Below are 17,019 nucleotides of genomic sequence, written 5' to 3'. Positions count from 1 at the left end.
TTTGCACTGGGTCTGGAACCCTGGTTTTAGGTCCTATAACCAACCCTGTTTCAACCAGTTTACTGTAGCAATGAATTTTCCAGGAGAAATACTGGGCCAGGGGAGAAGAGTCCATCAAATTAGGTATTTGATGGCAAGGTGCTTGCTTAATACCTCAGGATCAGCAGTGCTGTTTGCATATATCCACACACTCTGCCATCAAATAACTACCTATTTGGTTTCTAAGACTTCTTATTTGACTTTGAGTTTTCTCTTTATTGGAATATTTGTCTGTTATACTTGGTTCTTGGTTTCTTCGAGTTATTCAGTTTCTCTAGATGATCAAATAGGCAGTATAACACATGAACACAGATTTTGCTACTGAATTCCAGACTTTTTTATTATCAACTTTCTTGAATTCTAGTTTATAATTTCTGCTTTTTCAAACATTTTAAAATAGTATGTCATTATTAAAGGTATTGATATAGTCCTAGTACTTAAGCCACAAACTCTCTTAATTGTTCTTATCCATACTGTTTTGTTTTATTCACAAATGTGTTCATGTTATCACTCACTGATAGTGTTTATTTGGCTTTGTTTGAATTATGACTGAATATTTTTCTTTAGTAGTGACTCCATAGAGCCAAATTCTCCAGTAATAATTTTTCTTATATATCATATCATATATTTTTATTATTATATATTACTGTATATATCAGTATATTAAAGAATATTCTTCACAGCTATTTTTTTTTTCTTTTCAAAACTTAAGTCAGTGTTTTTACCATATCATTAACTGGTTCTTCCAAGCTGTAGGAATATGGTCATGATTTGTGAATAGATTGTTTATGTGGCCTGTAGCATATACTACACACACACACACACACACACACACACACACACACACACACACCCCAGTATATACTGTTCTTAGTGCAAGGAAGGGTGTGATTTTGGATGATGGTGGGAAAACTTTCATTATTTTAATTTAGGACGAATGGAATCATCAGTAGATAATAAAGCTTTATTATCTATTGATTACAATTGTTTCTTCCCCAGCTCTTATTTTGTGAGTGTAAACATGCATGTAGTGTTGTGGGGGTTGGTCAGATGACAACTTTCAGGAGTTGGTTCTCTCCTCTCACTGTGGGTTCTGGTAATTGAACTCACATTGTTAGGCTTGCTTGACAAATGCTGTTATTTGTTGAGCCATTTTTCTAGCCAAAGAAAAAATTGTATTTGCTATCCCAAGAGATTACAGGGTCTTTTTAAAAGTTTTATTTGCATTCTAGTTATCCAACTTTATTTTTCTGTAGCAATACGTTTTGTTATGATATAACCCTGGTAATGATTGATTATAAACATAAATAGTAGTTAAATCATAGACGTTTACAGGATGTATATAGACTTAGTATTTATTACATAAATTAGAATTATTTCCACAGTTAGGATATATTTGAATAGTTACCTGATTTGTTTATTTACAGGGGAAACATATATGTACGACCACATGCTTGTGTAGGTCACAGCACAGTTTGTGGGCATCAGTTCTCTCTCCAACATGTGGGTTTCAGCAATGGAACTTGGAACCTCAAGCTTGGCAACAGACACCTTTACAACTAAGCCCTTGGCAAAACTTCTAATTTTGGTGTCGAAAACTTATGATTCTTCTTTGTATGTATGCATGCATGCATACATACATACATATATATTATTGAATCAAAAGAGTTAGGGATTTGGTTAAAAAAAAATGGTAAAAATGACTACTCATTCACAAGTTAGAAGCTGCAAGGGTGTGGTTTCCTGACCACACCTTTTGGTCTGACATTATCATCATGCTACATGATTCAACTTCTTCATTCAAGTGTCTGGCATACACACTGACTTTCTGGAAAGGGAGGCATAACTCACATTTTCCTAGATTTGTCTAAGAGGCAACACTTACAAACTTTATTATTATTTTTTTTTTTTCCCAGAGCTTTGGAACCTTTACTTAGTAGCTAAACATTTTTTTAAAGGCAGGATAACTAGATCCTGTTAATTCTGGGTAGAAATTTCTCTGAAGGTTCTCAATTCTAGTGACTCTATGTGTCTATTAACTGTTTCCTCTGAGTGCTTTACAAATATAAGTGGAAGAAATTAGGTGATTAAAAGTTGTAAATCTGGGCTTCTTTCCATTTTTCTGAAGTACACTTGTGTCATGGGATCCTAAGGAGACGCAGAAATCCTGGCTAGAGTCTGCAAGGCTGCCTTTTCCAGCTGTTTGCATGTAGGATCACCTGGGACTTTCAGGGTGTCTGGCTTGATCAAACCACATTAGTTTGGAAAGAATCCACAGCTTTTCATTTTCTGTGGAAACAAAAATAGAAATCCTTTTCCCAAGTAACCTGTCCTTAGACTTAAATTTTGAAGTCAAAGCATTTTTAAAATATGTAAATTGGACTAATCCAGCAGCATTTGTTTTAACAATTATTATTTCCTCAACAGTCAAACAATTTAAAGACAACAGAATAGCATATAGTATCCAAAGTTTCTCTGTGCTTTCCATCTTTACGTGGCTTTTTTATTACTCAATTTTTCTTCTATTTTCATTTTTTGAGACAGGATTTCTCTGTGTAAATTTTATCTGTCCTATATACCAGGTTTACTTTGAAATCACAGAGATCTGCTTGCTTCTGTCTCTCGAATGCTGGAATTAAAGGTGTGTGCCACCACAAGTAACTACTCTCTTCATTTTTTTTAAACCACTTTATCCTGTTTCTTTTTCTCTCCCAAGCCTATATATATTTTAAAACACACTGTAAACCTTTAGAGGTTTTTCTTAATCTGAATTGTCTTACTGTAAATTTTTATCTTTTTCTGTCCACGAGTCTTTATCTGGTAAACAACAACATTGCTAAAATGAAAGCCACAGCTGTATTAGCTGCAGTCTATGCAAGATGGCGGTGGGTACTTTTACCGCCAGAACTGACTGCTGTGCTCACTGCCTTGGTCTATGCTGCCATCTAGCATCATGCTGCCGGCTTGGAGATGTGGTCACTGCCATTGCCTGCTCTCCTACAGAACATTAAGTTGTTAGCAGAGCTCTTTAAAAGCCTTTCGGTTCTTTGCTGCTTATGCTGAATCAGGAAACCTCCCTTAAAGGAGCCATGCAAATTTCTGCTTGTCTCTTGCAAAACAGAATCCAACTGAGAAAAATGCTGTTACCAGAAGTCTTGCTTGTCTTTGTTCTTTTGTTTCTAAAACCCTTTCTTAAGCTTTTCTTAAGTTTTAAGTGGAAGTTCTTATTAGCCACATGGGTGCTATTATGCTATATGAGTAGGGTTTTCCTTGCTGGTCTGGCCCCACCGCCACACCAGGCCCAAATAACGCACAGACACTCTGTATTTGATATAAATGCTGTTGGCCAGTTACTTGTTTCTTATCGGCTAGCTCTGTCTTAATTATTAACCTATTTATATTAATCTAAGTACTTCCACATGGTCTTATCTTACCGGAGAGAGGGGCTGGTGTTCTTCTCTCTATCCTCCATCTTGGATCTCCTCCTTACTACTTCCTCTCTCCTCGTCTCCTAGTCCCGCCTATCTTGGTTTCCTATTGGCCAACAGTGCTTTATTCATTAACCAATAAGAGAAACAGATTTACAGAATGACATCTCCCATCAGGTACCCTATATTTACACAGCAGACAGCTGCCTCTTGCAAGCTCACTGCTCTCTATTTCTTTGGACACCCAGCTTCTCATTTGAATGTGGTGACCTAAGGAGCAATTCAACCCCTAAAAGTAGCTTTTCAATTTGCTTTCAGAGGCACTGTCCTAGACTTCATAGGTGGTGCCTGCTTCCCATTTCATCACCGAATCACTGTAACATTTGTATGTTTGATACCATCATTGATTTCAATTGTCCTGTACGGGACAGCTGATCTTGGCAGAAATAGAGGCAGTCTTCTTGCATGGTGTCTTCTCCTTTGCTCTGTACCCTCAGTCTTCTTCCTCCCTGTCTGTCTTCTTTGTATGTCTTCTGTATAATATTTCTGTTGTGTGTAGAAAGATACAAAACCTGAGAATTGGTTCATGAAGCACCATCCTTTCTTACATGAGCCATTCATAATACTTGGAAGTTAAGCAGACCTGGGTTTCAGAACTGACTTCCAACAGTAGTGCCGGTATAAAGCAGCAAGGAAAAGTGCTGTTCTTTCCATAGATGTTAGGCATGTCAATGTCCTTGGTATCTGCAAACTTAAGTAGCTCAGGAAGCTTCAAGAGTATTCATTTCAGTCCTAATCTTTTTGTCATAATAAATTCTTCATCTCAGTTTCTTTTTATTTCTGTATTGATTTAAGGATGTGGCTGTACCCTTGTTTTTCTTGTTCTGTTTTTGTTGATTTTTCACCAGTGATTAATTAGCTCCACATTTGTTATAAAAATAAGAGGAAAGGTACGATAAATTATATTAAAACATACTAGAGAGGGGGAACACCAAAGAACAATTTTTGTATCTCATGGGTTCAGTATTCTCAAAGTGGACGTTATGTATACTTTCAGGAGTGGTGATATTCAGAGTTAGGATTTGAGTGAGACTTGTAAGATGAGAATATTGCATTACCTTTTGCTGCCACTATGGGAAGTATTTGAGAGAGATTGCTATACCTATTTTAGAAGCTGTGATCAGCTCTGGTTAAAAAACAAATACATCCCAACATGCTACAGTTAGATATCTCTAGAACAATGGCAGGCTTGTTGATACAATTTGCATATTGTATTAGACACAAGACAAACTTATTGGTCACAAGAGAGAAGCCTTTTGTGGTTGGATCAGTCAATATGTATAAAGAGATTATTCCACAGCAGTTTTATAATGGGGAAGTAATGTGTGCCCTCCATGAAGTATCATCAATTGGTTTTTGTTTATTTGTTTTTTTGTTTTATTTTGGTTTTGAGACAGGAAGTAGCACACACCTTTAATCCCAGCACTCAGGAGGCAGAGGCAGGCGGATTTCTGTGAGTTCGAGGCCAGTCTGATCTACAGAGTGAGTTCCAGGACAGGCTCCAAAGCATCATGGCTTGTAACACGTGGTTGAGAATCTCTGGAACCATTTAATAGTTCCTTACTGATGTTGGTGAAAGAAAGCCTTATTTTGATTTTATACTTGTCTGCTTCAATTCCCATCACTGGAAGCATGAGGGCAAGCACAGGGGAACAGTGAAGGAGGAGATGACAGTAAAGTAAAAATACTATGTGTTTTCTTAGTTGAGACATGCTTCCTGTTTACCCACATAAATGTTGCAGTTGAGTTGTTTTTAGGTTTTGTATGACATTCAAACAGTGATGTAGCTACTATCTCCTTGATCTTTGATGGAGAACTGTAGTTGAAGTTGACCTTGTCATTTAATTTTTATGGAGCAGAAATACAAAAAAGAAACAGCTGTCAAGTTTGTTGACTTAGTCGATCTTCCAGGTGTTTCTGTGACACTGTAAATGGAAACCACAAATCCAGTTTGCTTTTTATGTTGGTTGTTCAGCTCTGCAAGTTGTTCCTGATCCATGGTCCTAAAATTAGAAGGCTTTGTATTATAGTAGATGCTGTTGTTTCTCCCTCTCATCAGTCTTTGAGTAGCAGTTTCTCCAGTCAAATAACCCATTTTATCCTACTAATTTGTATAGGAAAAACATCCCACCCATCTTTTTCTTAGGGGTTCCTGTTGCTTTTACAAGAATTTCTCAATACACAGTATCTCAAGAAGCCATCCGCTGTTATACACTGCTTTATTTATATAAGGTTTCTTCCACTTTCTGTATATCAGAAACTATGGCTATTGGTGGTGATGTCTTAAGTTATGCTGAGTAGTGAATATATTTGCATAGACATTGGCTTTATTTTCTGTTACTTTAGGGTTGTGTAAAAAGTTATTTTCATGCCTGTATACTTGAACCACCTTGAAATAAAACAGTGTTCTCTAGAAAAGACCTTAGTGATTCTTTTGCATATGAAAAAAACTTTATAAAACATTCATTTAAACATATTACTACGTCAAACTCTCCAGTGGTTTGGGTTATTTTACCAAAGTATTTGATGCACTGGAATGGTTTTACTACTATCTTGTTTGAATGGGTGTTTTGCCTGCATACATGACTGTCCTAGTTAGGGTTTCTATTGCTGTGAAGAGACATCATGACCATGGCACTCTATTTTATGTATGAGTGAACCTTGACACTCTTATAAAGGAAAACATTTAATTAAGATGGCAGCTTACAGTTTCTGAGGTTTAGTCTATCAGGGGGTATGGTGGCCTGCTGGTAGACATGGTGCTTCTGGTAGACATGGTGCTGGAGGATGCCACATCTTCATCCAAAGAAAACAGGAAGTGAACTGTCTCACTGGGAGTGGCTTGAGCATATGTGAGACTTCAATGCCTGCCTCCATAGTGACACTCTTCCTCCAACGAGGCTACAGTTCTTTATAGTGTCATTCCCTTTGGGGGCCATTTTCTTTTAAAGCACCACAATGACTAATTTAGGTTTTTAATTGATTGTTTTTAGATACAGGGAATTAAGTGGGAACTAGAGACACGATTTAAACAAACAACTTGAATAAGGACACTAAAGAATGGCTGGTCATTATTGTTAGGAATAAAGCGGGTAGGGAAGGCATGTGGCAGGTCCTGCTGTGGTGGTGGACAGTGGGAGAATGGGAAACAGACCTGTAGATGTGACTCATATTGAAAGTTTTATTGAGGAGAAGGTAAGAAAGTAAGGGGAGGGAAGAGAAAAGAGGTAAAGAGACATAGACAGAGAGGACAGAAGGGATGGGGGAGACAGAAAAGTCCTGCCTGCCCCTTCAGAGGAAATCAGGAAAGAGAGAACTCGAGTGGAGTTTTTCTTTTAAAGAGCCAGGGTACATAGACCTATCATGATCAGGTGGGTGAGAGGCAGGGCCAGGTTTGCCTGGGTTACAACAATTATGCCCTGGTCAAAGTGGAGCTCAAAGAACTTTCCTGTCTAATAGTAACAGAGAAGGAGCTATATTGTCATGGATTTTACCAATTTATTTACCTATTTAAACTTTATACTGTGTGGTACCTCACATCTATAGTCTCACAACTCAAGAGGCTCAGGTAGGAGGGTTGTTGTGAATTTGAGGCCAGTTAGGCTGCAGAGTGAGATTCTGTCTCAAAAAGAAACAACTTTGTGATCTACATGTTTATGATTTGTCAGATTTTTTTCCTTGACTGTACTAGCACTGTGGTAATTTCACTTATTTAAACTGAAGGATTCCTTAGGGCACGTTTTTCAAATGTCAGTATTATCTTAGAAGGGTTTTTGAACTGCACAGCAGTATTTCTGATCCAGTAATTCTACTGTGAACCTAGAAGTTTGCACCTCTTAACAGGTATAAAGATGATGCCAGTACTGTCACTCTGTAGGCAGCTCACTGAGAGCCACTGTGGGACATACTGATGTCTACATCACCAGCCAGTCTGTGTGTATTCAGTGAGCGCCCTGGGACTCTCAGCTGGTGCCTCAGTGCCCGTTTAACACTCTGCTCTCTGCCTTCATAGATTGGAGCCTATGATCAACAAATATGGGAAAAATCTGTTGAACAGAGAGAAATCAAGGTAACAACTTTGTTTCATTCTATTTATTTTGCAGCAATTCTATAAGTTGACTGTCACTTTGTCATTCCATTTATTTTTACCGTATTAGTTAATCTTTATCTGAATTTTAAGAGAGAAACCTATGATTTTATAGGTTTACCTTTTAATTGTTTTGTTTTACTTTTTAGCATCTTTTGTTCTGTTTAAATTTAATTTCTAATGGTTAGCTTTTGCCAGCTTTCCCCCTTTCTCTTGTCACCTTATACTTCTAGTTTGCTTTTCCTCCTCTTTGATTGCTCTGGACAGTTTATTAGACTGGTAAGTGTTCAGGATGTTCACCACCTAGTGACTCTGCAGATGACGCTTTGCTTAATAGAGATCGCTCGTTGGTACTACTAACAGCGTGCAGAGAGTTGCTGAATTTTAAAAGAGCTTTAGGAAATAGAATAGTTCAAATGCTTTGATTGCAGGCATTTTCTTCCTGGACATGTGACTACTTGTCTTATTCTGATTGGATATTCTCACAGACTATCTTGCTAGCATGAAAAGAAAAAGTTTTAAAGCTAAATTTGTTTCTTTGCCTTCTTTGATAATAAAATTTATATATTTTTCATATGCTTAGCTACTAATCAGTATGTTCTTGCACGAGCTAAATTTAATTTGGGCCTAGAGACTGTTACTGTAGTCACTTGCCATTTTCTATTTAATATAGAAATATATTAAAAACTAGTATCTATAGTTACTTAAAAATCTGTTCAAAAGATTTGTTGCTGTTCAGACCATATCGTCTATGAGATAGGAGATCATTCTTTGATACTTAATAATTTTAATCTTTTAAGTTTTTTATGAAGAATTTATACATTCATTTAGCAAAGTTCTGGCATATTTTTAAAATGGGATTAAAGGTTACTAGGTCAGAAAGATAGAGAAGCTATAATTTTGTAGGTCAGGTCTTTTATTATGAATGAGATAAAACCAGTGAAGAGATAGGCATACGTGTTCACTCTCTACAGGGTAATGTAAAAGGAAGATGTGTGAGGTTAGGAAAATTTCATAGACAAAGCATCTTATGAAAGGAATTTGATACATTGTCCTCAGTCAAAGGAAAGACATTCCAGACAGACAAAGGGCATTAGGAAAATATTCAGGAAGGAAAGGAGGAGGGAGGAAGACTGAGTAAGGAACCCTTGAGAATTTGATTTAGCAATTGGGTCGGGGAAGGCGATGAGGATGTTAACAGGAAGTCAGAAATAAAAATGTCAGTGTATGGTTAGGTTTGAAACCTACCCCAAGGACTTAGCCATAACTTTGTAACAGTTGGGAGGATACTGAAATATTTAAAGCAGAAAATTAAAATTACATTTTTATAAATTCTTTCAAGAGTGATCAATATGATAGGAAGTATTGAAAGAGAGATTTAAAATTGCTTTAGGAATAGCCGGGGAGTCCTTGGTATGCAACATTTGTGTATGTATAGGCATGTGTATATTGTATATATTAAGTATTATATGCACATAAATTGAGTGTTTTACATCATATATAGAGTCTATAAGTAAAAAGAATTTTATTGGTGAGGGAAGAAAATGATCAAGAAGAGAACAATGAGAAATACCAGTATTTAATGAGTACTTGAAGAAGGAAGGAAACATGGGAATTAATTCCATTAGCAGGCATTCTGGTGGTGTGAAGAACTCAAAGTGAAGGGCCATAGAGATGGTGATTAGTGGTTAAGAGATCTGGCTGGTCTTCCAAAAAGAGGGCTTAGATTTGGTTTCTAACACACCCCAGTGCCACTCTCTTTTGCCTTCCATGGACATTGAATGTACAAAATAGACATACATGCAGGAGAAGCACAGAATGAAAATCAGCATTGAGCAAAGAAGAATATGAAGAGGAGGAAGAGGGAGAAGAAGAGCTGGAGCAGGTGAATGAAAGTAATTCCAGAGCTGCCATTTCTCAGTCTGAGAATAGGAATTTTAAAAAGTGCAGAGAAGGCTGCAGAGCAAATAGAACCTGTCTCACACCAGCGTGGCAGTGCACATTAGTGTAGAACCTGTCGCACACCGGTGTGGCAGTGCACATTAGTGTAGAACCTGTCGCACACCAGTGTGGCAGTGCACATTAGTGTAGAACCTGTCTCACACCGGCGTGGCAGTGCACATTAGTGTAGAACCTGTCGCACACCGGTGTGGCAGTGCACATTTAAAAATTACTATGGCCAGTACAGAAAATTAACAAAACTAAATCCAGGGGAAATAGTGTATATCAAGGAAATATCCAGTCTACATTCTTTGGACTGCACATGTGAAAGGACAAAAACACAGAGAATGTATGTTTGAGTATAAACAGTAGTGAATGAACTTGCAATTATAGAATGTGAAGACACGAGGTCACCTGTATGAAAATGCTGGTATTCTGTTGTTATATCTCTGGGTAGCTTACAGCTTGTAATGGACAGAATATGTGAAGGGGTCAAAGGCTAATAGCTTCTTGACTCAAGGTACACTTTTGGTTTAGACATGTTAGCTAACTCTGACTTACCCTGTCCTCTTGCTTGATTTATATGCAAATAGTTCTTAACCTTCAGGGGCCATTGTCACCGTGGTGGGACCAAAGGACTACTGCACAATTGCTAATTGAACAAATAATTTAACAGTCCTTTAAACCCGAGTGTCATCCCTGTCTCTTGGTTCCTGAGAACTTTAGTCTGAGTTTATCTGGTTCTCAACTTAGTGTAATTTATTTCCCCATACTTTTGTTTACACCACTGATTTTTTTTTTTTTTTTTTTTTTTTTTTACATTCAACCCCACTCTGCAGTGATAGCAGAAATTTGGTGTTAATTAAAATACAGTAATTTCAATTTTAAATTAATTCAATTTATGACAGCTGTTTTCCCTGCCCCCGTTCCTGGTCATAGCATTTAGTTCTGAGGCGAAGAGGTGACATTACAGTCTGAGCAGTGGCTGGGGGCTTTTCTGGTATCACCCTACATGCTAGCATATGCTGAGAAATTTGCAGCCCTGTCTTCCTCAGCAGCACTCCCAGCATCCCATTTGGAGTGCCTTTGGGGACACTACTCCTCACTCACCCTCACTACTTTCTTAATGGCAGACTAAGGCCAACAGTCTTCTAGGTTGTGTAGGGCGTAGGCTGTATGCTCATACTTGCTTTGTGTATGACAATCTTTGATTTGGAAGTTTACTTTCTATAACAAACAGGCTCTGCATGTACATATATCCCTAAACATTCCTTTTGGAAAATAATGAAATTATTGGAATGCTATAATTGTGTTCTGTTTGTAACACAATACAATCTTTTTACTTAATATGTTACTTCAAGATTTTATTTTAAATTGAGACTGGTATAAGTTGGTTCCCTTTTTGCTGTTTTGGATTTAAACAAAATATACGTAGAATTACAATACTGCTTTTGATATATTATAGGGGTTAAGGAATAAACCAAAGAAAACTGCACATGTGAAACCGGACCTCATAGATGTTGATCTTGTGAGAGGTAAGTCCTAGATAAGTGTGTGTTCCTGAAGAGACAATTCAGAATGGGTTAGATAGGCACCTTTGTAGAAGTAAAGGTATCCTAATCTACCTGAGAACAGAATAGCATAATTAAGAGAAATTAGAAACACCAATTTATCTTTTCTACCTTGAAATAACAGTTTTTGTTTGCATAGAAAACTGTTAAGGATTTAATATTAAATTTAAGTTATAGCTGGGTGTTGTGGCAGATGGCTGTAACCCCAGCACTTAAAACAAACAAACGAGTGAATGAATGAATGAATGAATGAATGAACAAAAGAATGAAAGCAGGGTTAAATTTGGTAGCCCTGTGTGATAGAGAATTGAACTGTGTAGATCATGCTTGCCTCTGCATCTTGGGTGCTAGAAGATACATTCTTGCATATGGAAGCTGGAGTGTGACCTTCAGTGACTTCCTGTACTGTTTCCCACTTTATTTACTGAGCCAGTGTCTCCCTTAGCCCAAACTTCTCTGATGCTGTGACCCTTTAATACAGTTCCTCATGTTGTGGTGACCCCCAAACATAAAATTATTTTTGTTGATATTCCAAAACTGTTGTTTTGCTGCTGTTATGAATCATAATGTAAATACCTGACATTCAAGATAGCTGGTATTTGACCCCTGTGAAAAGGTCATTCTACTCCCAAAGAATGACAGCCTGCAGGCTGAGAACCCTGGCTTAGAGCTTTCAGATTTAGCTTGTTTGCCCCAGGCAATCCCGTGTCTGGTTCATGGCGCTGGGATTTTAGGTTTGGTCACTCACTGCCAGGCACCTAAATTCTAGTCCTCAGCTTTAAGTGAGCCATCTCCTAATGAATTAAAATAAGTCCTATTTTTATGAAATATGTATGGGGAATCCTGTTATCTCAGCTGGTTATTTTCTTCAAGCTATCTTTGGAGTATGGTAATGAATAAGATTGCTTTTGAAAATGACTGCTGTCCTATATTAGATATTTTTTAGTCATAGAATGAAATAAAATTATATACCAATGCTTTTCAAACATTGAATTTATTTCTGTAGTGAAATTAAAGAATAGTAGGTAGAGTCTGCCATTTATTTTACTTTTTTTCTCAGGGTCTGCGTTTGCTAAGGCAAAGCCTGAAAGTCCTTGGACTTCTCTGACTAGAAAAGGAATTGTTCGAGTTGTATTTTTTCCCTTCTTCTTCCGGTGGTGGTTACAAGTAACATCGAAGGTCATCTTTTCCTGGCTTCTTGTCCTCTATCTTCTTCAAGGTATAATTAACAGAAATGTATGTGCTTCTAACTTTTGGGACATTGTATTTTTACGATTTTTAAAGGTTTGCTCTGAACATGTACCAATTGTTCCTGTGCATGAAGTGACTGTTGCTGTTACATACAAACTACTAGACATTAAAACATTGGAGGGCTGGTGAGATGGCCCAGCAGACCGTGAGGCTTGTTGCCAACTCTGACAGCCTGGTTTTCCTGTATGGAGGCTTGTCAGAGGGAGAGGACCAATGACCAAAAGTTGTTCTGGGACCCCAAATATACTCTCTGTAAGGGGGAGGGGTGAGGGAGTGTAATTAGACGAAAACTTTTGTATCCACACATAGATATACAATTGTGTCTGTGTAGCTGATGCTGACCTTGAAGTATGGCTTTAGTTTCTGAGTTAAGATCATTGCTGGAGGGCATCATGCCTGCGCATCCTTGTACTTAATTTATTTTTGATATTACTTGTGCAAATTAATTTTTATTGCCTAATGTATGGTTTTATTTTTCTGTGCCCTTTACCACTGTGATCTGACCTATCCTTATTTTATATCAGAACTTTAGTTTTTATCATAAAGTCTTTTAAGTCTTTCTCAGATTCCTATTTAATGTCTTCAATAACCCAGTAGTGTAGAAAGACTGTTATGATGTCTACCTATGTAGACTTGGCACTTGAAAACCCCGAGGCTCTCAGACCTCACTTCTCCCATGTAGTCACCAAGAGTTCAGATCTAAGCATTCTGACCCCTTGGCCACAGAAACACTCTCACAGAAACACTATTACAGAGTGTTTCTGTGAAAATGCACTGGATGACATTTCTGAAATTTCACCTGGTATTATCTGTGTCTTCTGATTTTTTTAAAAGGGGATTTGGTTTGTGTATATGAATGTTTTGCTTATATGTATGTGCACCATATGCATGTCTGGTGCTGCGGAGGTCAGAAGAGGGCATTTCCCCGCTGGCCTGAAATTCACTTTGTAGACAGCCTGTCCTTGAATTCACAGAGATCAGCCTGCCTCTGGCTCCTGAGTGCTGGGTTTAAAGGTGTACGCCACCACACTTGGCAACATAGAATAACATTTTAAATTTTAGGAAAAGAATTTAGTAAGAAGTATTATGAGAACAATTTTTAAAGTTTTGAAAAAGTGACTACAGATCCATAATTAAATGTATTTTCTCTCTCCATTTGTAGTTGCTGCAATAGTATTATTCTGTTCCGCTCCTAGCCCACATAGCATACCTCTAACTGAAGTGATTGGGCCAATATGGCTGATGCTGCTCTTGGGGACTGTGCATTGCCAGATTGTTTCAACAAGAACACCCAAACCTCCTCTAAGCACAGGTGGTAAAAGAAGAAGGTACTGCTTGTCCACAAACTGATCTTTATAGATACCTGTTATTTAGATAAGGGATTTTTATTTGTGTATGTGCATGCATGTGTGTGTGTCTGTATGTCTGTGTGCCGGCCCAGGTGCCCATAGAGACTAGAAAGGCATAAATCCCCTGGAGGTGGAATTGCAGGTGGCTGGGAAGTGCTGGATGTGGGTGCTGGGCATGGAACCTAGGTCCTTTTCAAGAGCAGCAAGCGCTTTCAACCAGTGAATCCCACTCCAGCCCTTGGGATTGATCTTAACTACTCATAATAGAATACAACTTTTAAAAGTTGCTCTTTCAGATAAAACCCAAACTCCAGTCAGTTACCAGATGATCAATTTTCTGTATATGTGTCACATACATGTTCTTGTATAGTCATCTTTGTTAGTTTGTTTTTCTTGAGGTTCATTTCTAGTTAGCAGTGCCAATATAGGAAATAGATGGTATAATAGGTGGTATAAATTAAATTTTACTACTGAGAAAATCTTGTGTTTCTAAGATTGTCTTGCAAAGATAGAGCCAAGAAAAATAAAAGGCTGTTAATTACATGTTATTTGAATTTGTTTGATAGTGCCTAATGATGAGTACATATACATATAGTAAGTTTTGCTATTGGCTCCTGAGCACAGTGCAGTTTTGTTTTAAATAGACTTTGGGACAATACTTTTTTCTTTTTTTTCGAATATTATTGCTGAGACATGTGGCATTTGGAATTTAGGGGTGATAAGATTTAAGTCCATCTCGTTTTTGAAAGGTAACATCTGCATTAGGTAAATGACTTAGGTTATAATTCTCTCCAGTCTAAAGTTTTCTTCATCTACAGAGAAGTGACATTCACATAGGGAAGCAATGCTCTTATAAGCATCTTTCCAGTGCAATACATATAATAGTGTGTACATTGACTGCCAATGGGAATATGGGCAAGGGACAGCAGCATCCTTGTCTTTATAGAAATACTTGAAATATGCAGTATGATGTATGGTTTAAACTCTACCTAGCACAGTTGAATTTCATTGTAAATTAATAAGCTCCTGTGTATGTTCTGTAAATTTTGGAATGTGCTACAGAGACAATAGTTGTTCAAGTCTTAAACTGCCTCCCATTCTCAATCTTTTCTGACAAAGGAAATTAAGGAAAGCAGCTCATCTGGAAGTACATAGGGAAGGAGACGGCTCCAGTACCACTGACAACACCCAGGAGGGCGTGGTGCAGAGCCACGGTGCAGGCGCCTCCTACAGTGTCGGTGCAGTCTTCAGAGATCTCTGGCATGCTGCTTTCTTTTTATCAGGGTTTGTATTCATTCAAGGCTTTATATGACATAAAGATTCTCTAATTCTAAATCAGAGTGCTACAGTTTAAGGAGAAATAGGATAAAGTTTGGGGTTATGTGTAAATATATTTAACTCCACGGGAGTGAGTATGTACAAGCAAAGTGTGGTAAAGTTTACTCTATTTCTATTTCTCTCTGTGTGTGTGTGTCTATTTCTCTCTCTCTCTTCCTCTCTCTCCCTCCCTTTATTATCCCCAAGGAACAGGTCTCTCTGTGTTATCCTGGCTGGCCTGGAACTTGCTCTGTAGACCAGGCTGTCTTTGATCTCACAGGGATCTGCCTGCCTCTGTCCCCTGAGTGATGGGATCAAAGATGCATGTGTCCACTGCCCAGCTAGAGGCATTGCTTTCTTTCCTTTCCTTTTTGTTTTTCATTTATTTATTTTTAAGATTGGACTTTTAAAATTTTTTTCTCAAGTATTATTTTAATGCTAATTAGTTCAGTGTTTATCAGTATTGTAGGTCAGAATTTGCTTTAATACACCATGTATCTTGCATTACTTTCTAAGATTATTTGAAATAAATACTTTGAGTTGAGTGAATAAACAATGTACTAACTATAGTCTAAAGTTCATTTGTTTACTGGGGTTTTGTATCTTTTGTACCATCAATGAGTATTGACCAAATAGGCAAAAATATTTGTAGCAGACTTCAAAAGTAAGTTGGGTTTTGTATCTTTTGTACCATCAATGAGTATTGACCAAATAGGCAAAAATATTTGTAGCAGACTTCAAAAGTAAGTTAAACCCAGATCAATATATATTATTAATACTTTGAATACTTAGTTCAAACAGTTAAGAGTTATGAGACTGGTTTACACATGGCATTGCATAAATTAAAAAAAATAGTTAAAAGCTGTGGCAGTACTTGAAGGTATTAGATCAATGAAGAAAAGAGATACTGCAAATAACTTCCCTGTTTTAGGACAATAACTTTGCTAGCTACTTCACAAAATTTTCTTTAGTTTGTATTTGTGCTTTTATGATAAAGTTTATCTTGTGTTAAGCAAAATGTATCCTGTGCTAATTTTTGAATGATTTCCTAGATCATTTTGATAGTCAGCAGTAGCATGGCACTTGTTCCCTAAGAGAGGAATTTGTTTTTATTTGTTTTTAATTTGGACTCCTCTTCTCTCTCGTTTTGTTTTTCTATTCTAACAGATTTTTATTCATAGGATGCAAAAGTTTAATCACTACAAAGTCAGTTTCTTAAGTATTTCTCAATACTTTCAGATGAGCAATTATAAATAGCAAAGTTAGATATATTTAGTTCTCAAGGAATCCATTAGTTGTTTTGTTCTCTATAGTTGATATTGTTGTTGTAGACACCATTTAAATTGGTTTCTTTAACAGTTTTCCTTGTTTTTCTATTCCAACGAGTCCTAGACTTCAGTATTCTTTTTGTTTATTGGTTCATAGCATGAAAATGGCCAGGATAGCAAGTCATTGATAGTATAGTGTCCAATTCCCTTGGGATTGACCCTGTTTAGTTGTTACCACTCTAAACATGAAGCACTTTTCTCTGTCTCCCTTAGGATTTGGTTTGCCAGCATATGACATACAGGTCCTAGGAGAAATGTGCTGAATTCTGATAACCTAGTTTCTAGAAGAGGGTTCTAGCTTCTCTGGGGTTGTGGATTGTAGGCTGGGTATCATTTGCTTCTTATCTGCTATCCACTTATTAGTGAGTACATACTGTATTTGTCTTTCTGGTTCCTAGTTACTTCATTTAGGATGCTTTTTTTCTACTTCCATCTATTTGCCTGCGAATTTTAGGATGTCATTGTTTCTGACCACTAAGTAGTACTCCATTGTGTAAATATACCACATTTTCTTTATCCATTCTAAAGTTGAGGGACCTCTAGGTTGTTTCTAAGATCTGACTATTATGAATAATGTTGTTGCTATGAACATAGTTGAACAAATGTCCTTGTGGTGTGAATGTTCCTCCTTTGGGTATATGCCCAAAA

At 37.3% G+C, this 17,019-nt stretch overlaps 1 protein-coding gene across 2 annotated transcripts in view; it reads left to right on the top strand.

Annotated features, from left to right (window-relative positions):
• Window positions 1-17,019, top strand: part of Phtf2 (putative homeodomain transcription factor 2) — a 117,215-nt gene that overhangs the window by 60,179 nt on the left and 40,017 nt on the right. The window contains exons 3-8 of one of the 2 annotated variants that reach the window (XM_051174807.1): window positions 7,540-7,596; window positions 7,848-7,893; window positions 11,021-11,090; window positions 12,187-12,345; window positions 13,540-13,705; window positions 14,846-15,010. In XM_051174807.1, coding sequence (XP_051030764.1) covers window positions 7,550-7,596; window positions 7,848-7,893; window positions 11,021-11,090; window positions 12,187-12,345; window positions 13,540-13,705; window positions 14,846-15,010 — 653 coding nt within the window. In that variant the 5' untranslated portion in view covers window positions 7,540-7,549. The remainder of the gene's footprint in view (window positions 1-7,539; window positions 7,597-7,847; window positions 7,894-11,020; window positions 11,091-12,186; window positions 12,346-13,539; window positions 13,706-14,845; window positions 15,011-17,019) is intronic. The other variant, XM_051174806.1, reaches the window with a different exon arrangement.

The sequence above is a fragment of the Phodopus roborovskii genome, unplaced genomic scaffold (genome assembly GCF_943737965.1).
Source record: "Phodopus roborovskii unplaced genomic scaffold, PHOROB, whole genome shotgun sequence".
Classification (NCBI taxonomy): Eukaryota; Metazoa; Chordata; class Mammalia; order Rodentia; family Cricetidae; genus Phodopus; species Phodopus roborovskii.
Note: the sequence above shows the minus strand (reverse complement) of the source record. Positions and strands in the feature narration are given on the sequence as shown.